Source organism: Chanos chanos, chromosome 2 (genome assembly GCF_902362185.1).
Source record: "Chanos chanos chromosome 2, fChaCha1.1, whole genome shotgun sequence".
Lineage (NCBI taxonomy): Eukaryota > Metazoa > Chordata > Actinopteri > Gonorynchiformes > Chanidae > Chanos > Chanos chanos.
The window spans coordinates 25,021,608-25,030,076 of NC_044496.1; the positions used below are offsets into that span (position 1 = coordinate 25,021,608).

Below are 8,469 nucleotides of genomic sequence, written 5' to 3' on the forward strand. Positions count from 1 at the left end.
CTCCACTTCTTCAGCTTCGATGTCTGTTCATCATGAAATTCAAATTCTTTCAGTCAGACTGATGTTGCAAATCGTCATGTTCTTGTCGCTATGTTTTGTTCTTTTTTTCTTGGATGGTCTGTTGTGGTTTTTGGTTCACTTTTCCTTGATTTTCTCGTGTTTTATCGGGGTGCCCTGGTGCCTTGGGCTGGCATGGCCCTCAGTGCACTCTCTCTTTATCTTCCAAGGCTGCTGGAGTCAGGGAAGTGCATGGGTCACATTAACTTCTGCAACTTCACAATCACTGGAGCAGCTCCAACATTCCCCAAAGGCAAGTAAAACAAACCTGGGGGCAGACGACGGTGACTCAGACGGCCTCTGGCCTGCACAATGGGCACATTCCAGTAAACATCCCCACGAGTAGGGGTCACCATCTAAAACACTAAACAGTGCTTAGAGACCAAGCAAGAACAGCCACTGGCCACGCGAGACTTCATCTCTGCTCCACATCAAATGCCAGGAACAGGTGTACAGTTCATTCATATCTGTTCACAACTGAGGCAAATGTTATGCAGAATGTTCAAAGGACAGACTCTGAGTTAAAGACCAGGGGTCGTTGTCCTGTTAAAAATAGGACAGTTCTGTTTGTAATTGGCAAGATAAAAATATTTTAAAAAGTCCTCAATGGGTGATATTTACATACTGTTTTTCGATCCTGTTTATGCTGTTTACCTCTAAACTCTGCAAAGATGAACATAACAAAATAAAATGGTTTTTGCAGCTGTCATTTGGTGTTGTCAACTGTGTTCCATGTGGATATACATTCACTGTAGCCATCCACAATCACACTGGCCAAGGGCTATGATGAACTGATTCCAGAAATCAGAATTCATGTATGACCATCAGACAGACTGAATTCAGGGATGAAAAAAATCTGTTATACCCATCTGTGACTCATAGGATATTTTTCATTTGCACAAATACAATTCCCCATTTTCTCAACAACCGTATAATTCCAGGCAAGTCCCTCCAGGTGGCCACATCTAAAGCAAGAATGATGCCTGGAAGCTGGAAGAGGGATCTGGGATCTGATGGTGAGTCAGTGTAGACATGGTCCATGATCTCCACACTGACAGGGTTTCACAGGAAGAGAAGTCAAACGCCAGCTTTTTCAAGTCCCATTGACTCTGCAATTGGCTGTGTGAATTCCTTCTATGACTAATCTTAATGTTCACATGGTCATACCGTTCTCTTCTGTGATCGCCATCGTGTGTGAAGCATATATAAGCTTCTTGTCCACTTCTATGGACCTTCATCTTCTGTTGGCAAAGCATTAGATGTCTGTGTAGACATATCACTTAATCGTATCACTTAATCACATCATTAAATCATTGTGACTTTTACACCAGTTACGTTACCTAATCATGGGGTTACTGGCCAGCTTAATCTTTCTTTTTGGGATGTGTGTGATTAATTTTAAGACAAAATACACTTTTATTTCATTCAAAAACGAGTATTTACAAAACCCGTTCATCTTGTCAAATAAACAAAAAAGCTTTGAAAATAAAAACAAAGCATCTTACTGCACTCTCAGAAAGTGAGTGAGGCCTGAGTGAGGCCCTTACATAGGGGTAGGGAGTGATTAAGTGGATGTGGCTATGTATTTTTGTAAGTTATCACAGGCATGTTCTTGCACTTGACAGGAAGTGAGAGAGGGCCACAAACAGGACGGAGTGGAATGTGCTTCCTGTTGGCCGATGGCGCTGGACAGGGCAGATTCCTTGTACCATCATTTACTCCCCCTCCCAGCACCACCATCATCACACACACACACACACACACACACAACTTCGACTCAGACACAAGGATGTTTTTCCACTGGAAATCAGGGAGCCACAGACTACTAGCAGGCCAGGAAAGAACAAAAAAATCTAACAAAATAATACACTTAGAGGAGATAAGGGGGAGAAGGGAGGGAGGAAGGGACAGCAACAGCAGTGAGTTAGAGAGAGGGAGAGAGAGAGAGAGCTCTCACCAAACAGGGTTTCCATTGTGGTCTGGTATCTAGACTGGTCTGCTGCATCTTACATGCAACTACAGAGTTCACTGAAGCAGATATGTGGGCAGCTGACTGATCCACAGCCACAAGGATTTGAAGACTGGAACACATGGTGGCATGGTGGAACACATAAATCCACAGAGGCTGCTGTGGCCTAGTAAAGGATACAGTGAATGTCTAAGAATATGAAATTAACATTGGGTGTCCTTGTAAGCTTCCTGATTAAATCACAGAGAGCTCTGATGATGAAACAGGATTTCTCTTGAACTTCAGAGCACAGCCGGTGAGTCATCCCTTAACACTAAGCCAGGGTAATTGTGCTTGTATAACAAAAGGGACAGTCCGTTGCGCACTCTTTAATGATATTCCTATAAAAAGGACTTTGGTAAACAACTTCCTGTACCTTTTAGGCAGATTAAATATCATTGAGACCCCCCTCAAAAAACCTCAAAACTAAATGCTAAATATTTCATTAGGTTAGAAAAATAGACCCACATCCATGAAAACAAAACAAAACAAAAAAAAACATTACAGATTCGCAAAAATGAAATTAACAGTTAAAAACTTACTTACTTTGTTAACTGTGCTCCACATGACTCAGAGACCCTTACTCAGATGAAGGACAGCACCAAAGTCATTCTAATATCAAGCCATTAATCCAGAGCGAATATGTGAACATGAAGAGGATTGATCACAGACCTTGCCACACTGCCAAGGGCCAAGACCAGTCATTCCATGCATGTGCTAACATGCCAGTAGCAGCATATGTTTGCCTTTATTGTAAAATCGAAAGTTAGAAACCAATACTGCAAAAATCCAATCTTGAAATAAGTTGGGGGGGAAGCACATTTAAGGAGGCCTTGAATCAAAGATCAATAAGTCTGGTGGTCTGACTCTGGCATATTGACATTAAGCATTACATTTGCATTAACTATGGTTCAAACTCACACCGTCACCAAAGACTGACTCTTCCCTGCAGCATGACGGTACCACAGAGGACAACAAAGCTATTAATGTCCAGTCGTATTTAAGTTTGTGGCATGACACACAGATTACCATTTATCACTGCTCACTAATGAACTTCGTTAGTTCATTAGTTGTTTACTGCTTGAACAGCTCTGTAAATAATGATATAACAATGACAATTCATAAAGTTTATAGAGACCTATCCGTAATGAAGCAGACGCATACAGCTGTTCTCAGGAGAGATTCACGTTTTAATAATTCCACTGATCGGTGATCGTCGATGTTAACGGTCAAATAATCGATAATCGTTAAGGTAAATTACATTTTTATTGTTCAGCAATAAAAATGCCAGTGCAAGACAATAGTCTCCCTGACTACAGGCTTTGTGAACAGGTTTTCACCCACATTCAAAACACATTGGACCAAAGCTTCTACTACAATGTAAACACCAAACAATTTTTTTCAGTTGTTTGGTAAACTCAGAGGAAAAGGAAGCATAATCAAAACGTCTTAATGAATTAACATCTCTTCCCTTTGATTGCCACACCTAAAATGTAAATTAGAATTGTACAAATGTAACATAAATACAGTCTTCAGGTGTAATAATAGATGAGTCATTTTGTCGCCATTTCAAAACTCCTCTGTAAACTAATCCCGCAAAAGGTCAAGATTTCAACTCACCTACACCCATGACGCCTGGCAAACAGAACGTCACGTGCATAAAAGAGGGTATTTTAATTTAAATGCCAATTTTAGGCTTAACTGAGATTTAAAAACAAATACAAACAAAAAACAAACAATTTACACTGTGTTTGAGACGTCTACGCGATGCCTGCCAGAACGCATTTATGATACTGTTTGCTCCTTAGAACAACGTCACTAAGACATGGTTGTTTGAACCTCAGGCGCTCCTGTAAGCTACCGAGCCAATTTTGGACCATTTTTTTTATCATATTTATTAAAATATCACGAGAACAGAAATAGATGTCTTATATCTTCACGATATTTTAGAGTACTTCACCTACTGTAACATGAACAATGACAATTTGCTGTGCATGTAATATTAGTCACTTCAGGGGACAGAATCTTTATTTCCTAGATTCTTGGTTTTTCAATTCTTTTTGTACATAAATATAAAGCATAGCCAGGCTTACTCGATCATTTTAAGAGCTGCTGAGCATCAGCAATGATGTCTCGGCAGCATGGTGTCAATAAGCACGCGGCATTTATATATTATGGACACATTCACCATGGGGTCGCGAGCATCAGAGAGTCATCTCACGGCGTGCTATCAGGGAAGACATTTTCCACTGTGGCCCAGAACATGGGCAACATATCCAAACAACAGCCTAAAGGGCTGTAAAAAGTGATTTAAAACTAATCGTTTTAACTTGATCGACGTGAATTTGTAATGCCTAATAATTGATTGTGGATTTGTACACACCTTCTACACAGTGAAAACAACTTTCCTGTTCAGATGGGGAGCATCATTGCGCCTAAAGAAACAGGAAAACAAATAAATACTCTATCAAATAAAATATGCAGGTACAGCATGTTATTGCTCATATGTCATTTTACATATTCATTTCAGGAAGTCTTCTCTTAGTGTAAAAAGAGACCTTTGTACACAATTACTTTCTGCTCCTAAAGCAGGCAATAAATGACGTATCCCTTTGTTACAAGAGTTAGACCATCACCAAAGTGTACTTCAAAAATTTCTATCTAATATTTCAAGTGCCTAAACAAATTTATCAACCTGAGAATTCTTATAAACTAAAAAACTGGTACTCTACTCTTTAGTTTTGATGTAATTCTACTTAAAACATGCAAAGTTCAAAATAAAAATGGAAACTTTATATTGCCCAGCATCACTCACCATTTTTGTCATGACTGAATCCATTTGTAGACAGCTGATTAGGAAGAACATTCAGATGGCAGATTCATTTGCAAAGCAGTGTGCTCAAACTCAAAATTTGTAGTGTGTGTGTTTACAACTTTGGTGCACTATTTTCTGTAAAGTGGGTTCAGTGTTGTGGACTGTGGAGTTACCATATGACTTCATGCTTACAAAAAATCTGCTCTTATGATGTGTATTTATGTTGTATGACTTCCAAGAAGTTACAATTTTTATTTCAAAATTTAACAAGAAAATCTTGGGACAACATTCGGTGCAAACAGTGAAAAACAGATTACATGAAAAACAACCAGTAGCAAACAATCCAAGTGAGACTATTAATCATACTGCAGACCAAGAGTGAAATATTCCCAGACAGTTCTGTTGGAGATCCACCTGCACATGTTTCCTTGCCTTTTTCTCTGCACCTCTCTCTTTCAAAGTAAACAGTGACAAACTCCAGTCACTTTGCAGTATTTTTCGTGGTTCTACCGCCCCCTTGTGGCATACCTAATTTGCTACACTTGGGCATATCTCCCTAACGGAACAATTATTGCATGAAAACCAACAACATACATAAAGAACGAACTAGATGACGCAAAATATATATAGTCATATCATAAGTCAAAAGAGTAAGAGATTATATCCTGGCACCTGAGTATTGCTTCTTTTTGCACACCAAGCGGAGTCTGCAAATCTGACACCTGAAAATTCAGTATATCTATGTCAGAGGCTCCAAATTTCGCCTGAACTTGGACTCTTTCGTACATGCTGAAGTAAACCTCCTTGTTGCTCATCAAAATAAGACTCCGAAGAAATCGCTCTCTCAGCTCCGTGCGCAATCGCTGCTCCTCCTCAACGTGGACGGCATCCGTTCCTGTTGTATGACACAGCGCGATATAGCGGGGGGAGCTGGGGTCAAAACCACGACTGTTCGGGTCAGGTCCTCTGGGCAGGCGCGACACGCTCACTGGGGTTTTCATATTGAAGCCAGGTAGCCTCCTTGGAAGACTTCTTAAATTAGTAAAACACGGCACGTCAGGAACCTGAAAACTGAACGTAGTTCAACCCTCAAAACAACATGCCAGTGATGTATGGCTAAGCATCTATAGCCGTGAATACCACCCTCTTAAGTAAAGGATACATCACATTTATCTGAATGATTGTGTATCTGTATTACATAGACGACTACTCGGAGACGTTTTCTTACTTTAACTTAACGCGTATTCCAGTGAAAGGATTACGTATCCACACTGTAACCATGGATGCTGATTTTTCTGAACCAAATTGATAAGTAACCTGTGCACATGGTGTGGTTCAATAAGACGAGAATTTCCCAACAGAACACAATCAATATAAACAGACTGTAGCAATCCAAATACACTTACCGTGCCAATTTGAGTTTTGTTAGCTAGCTAGCTAAATTGGCAAACTTGCTAGCGTAGCCATTGAAACACGCTTTTCAAGCCCAAGTTAAGATCAACCAATCGCATATCGATTTAGATATTGATAATGAATTTACCATATGTTCTCGGACTTATATTATATCCTTCAGGTGTCAGACAAAGAACATTGTTTTAAAACCACAAGCGGATAGTAGGTCACTATAACTGTAACCTGGGAAGCATGAAACGGAACTGACGTTTGTGACTCGTTTAGCTAAAAAAAAAAAAAACGCGCTGTCAAACGGAGACGTATGTCTAGGCGTGTCTATTGAAAACACGTGGGAAGCGGATACTGTGGAGTGGTGTTAACACGTCCCACAGCCAGCAGTAGAACTCCAGTCGATAGAATTTTCTCATGGGAGAATGGTGTTAGCACATAGTTCCGCACACACCCACGCTATTTTTAAAATTAGAAAATGTGTTTGAAAGTGACTTATTGAGTTTGTTTGGGAAAAACACGTGAAACACATTTACTTATATCTGCTACTTCAATTATATATGGATTTGTTTGGCTCAAAATAGTAATGCACTTAGTACCGGTGACTCATTTCACAGCTGTGGAAACCAATGGATTGCGTATGGAGCTCATGATGAGTGAAAACTAACAGCTGTAAGGGAAAGTTAAAATTAAAATTTATGTATGGGCACATCTGTGACGACAGCTTCTTTTCATAAGGAAGGAAGGAAATCAATATTTGTGCTGTGTTAGTGGGTCATCTTGCCTCGGGTGAGAATGAATGATAAAAGTGTCAGGTGACTTGGAAATGTACTGATTATCTCAACCATCAAAATACAATAAATCAGTGTAGTTTTGAGTGTACTGTAAGTTGTCACAGAAAATGTACATTTTTGATAAATGTTAAAAAAAAAAAGTGTAACAGTTTCACCCGCAAAATTGACTGAGGTGTCAACAAATTTCTGGATAAAGGTTACAACGAGTCTGTTCATTAACAGTTTTCATTAAGTTAACCTTTAGCCAAAATTAAATCAAAAAGTTAAAAAGTTTTATCTGGTAATCTTGCTGCATGAAATGCAAAACCTGATGGAAAGCAAATCTGCTTTAAATTAGGTTTACACTGTAGATTAATGCTCCATGACTTTAATTTCAAACTTAAATATCAGCTAAGAATTCAATTTACAGTTTAATCCCATGGTTTAATTAACCACAATTGTAGCAAAACAACCAGAACACAAGCATATCTGCTGACCCTGTTATGCTCTAACAGTACAGGTATGGCCTTAAGACCTCAATGATTGTTCCACATAACTTTAATAACTGATACAATCCATGTTTTTTCCATAACTTGTTCTTTGGATGTCATACCTGTGATGTTTCCACAGGATAGAGAAGAAAATGTCAATACAGGCTAATATGGGATACCACCACAATATCTTTAAGATATATGCTTCATATGTGCCTGTAACAAAAGAACTGCTCAAAATTGGTTGGATTACTTTGGACAATTTGCCAAAGATGTGTGTCACCATCTGATTGTGAAACAAGACAGTTTTTATTACTATTATTAAACAACCTGGGGGCGGTAAGATTTCAACATACAATTTCAAAAGCGATTTCATCATCTTTTCTGGGTATATAGCTGAGATAATTGGGGAGTAAGAACAAGGAATCTGTTCTTATTTGTCAGTGTATTGGGCTTCTAGGTACATGTTTTCACCTGCTGATGACGTGAATTACATTTATTTGAACAGACATCAACAAATCCTAGACAGTGCTTATTCTAGAAATTCTAGACTGGGAGGTGGTAATATATTATTAACTTTGATTTAGATCACTTAAAAATACAAGGGGTGAAAGTAATCGTTTTCTGAAACAAAATTTTATGCCATATGCCTCAGAGAGACACATAAGCTCACCCTATCACCACTACCCATGTACACATAATTTTAGTTCTTATTCTCTGTCCAAAGGAACCTCCCATTCTAAATAGGCTACACTGCCTTAAAATCATTACTTACCTGATAAAAGTAAACAGAAAGAATGGATAGCACTCTATGTAAGTTTTAACATGAAGTGTTAACCTATTGGCTATAAATTTACAGTTCATGGCACCTGTGTCAAGAGTAGGCATCCAAATGACCATGAGTCTGGCCCAAATGACAAGGAG

The 8,469-nt window shown here is 38.9% G+C and overlaps 1 protein-coding gene across 3 annotated transcripts; it reads right to left on the reverse strand.

The window, feature by feature from the left end:
• Positions 1-5,179: 5,179 nt before the first annotated feature.
• gemin7 (gem (nuclear organelle) associated protein 7) lies at positions 5,180-6,482 on the reverse strand. Of its 3 annotated transcripts, none has more exons than XM_030766968.1 (2): positions 6,287-6,482; positions 5,180-5,912 (listed from the first exon to the last, which is right to left on the reverse strand). In XM_030766968.1, exon 2 carries the CDS (start codon positions 5,879-5,881, stop codon positions 5,516-5,518), a length of 366 nt encoding a protein of 121 aa, XP_030622828.1. In that variant the 5' UTR covers positions 5,882-5,912; positions 6,287-6,482; the 3' UTR covers positions 5,180-5,515. The 3 variants fall into 3 exon arrangements, with proteins under 3 accessions (XP_030622828.1, XP_030622829.1, XP_030622827.1); XM_030766969.1 differs by having other exon boundaries at positions 5,180-5,944; XM_030766967.1 differs by having other exon boundaries at positions 5,180-5,951.
• Positions 6,483-8,469: the final 1,987 nt, after the last annotated feature.

Coding starts and splice junctions, on each gene's coding strand:
- gemin7 (XM_030766968.1), bottom strand. CDS start 5,881: ATGAAAACCCCAGTGAGCGTGTCGCGCCTGCCCAGAGGACCTGACCCG.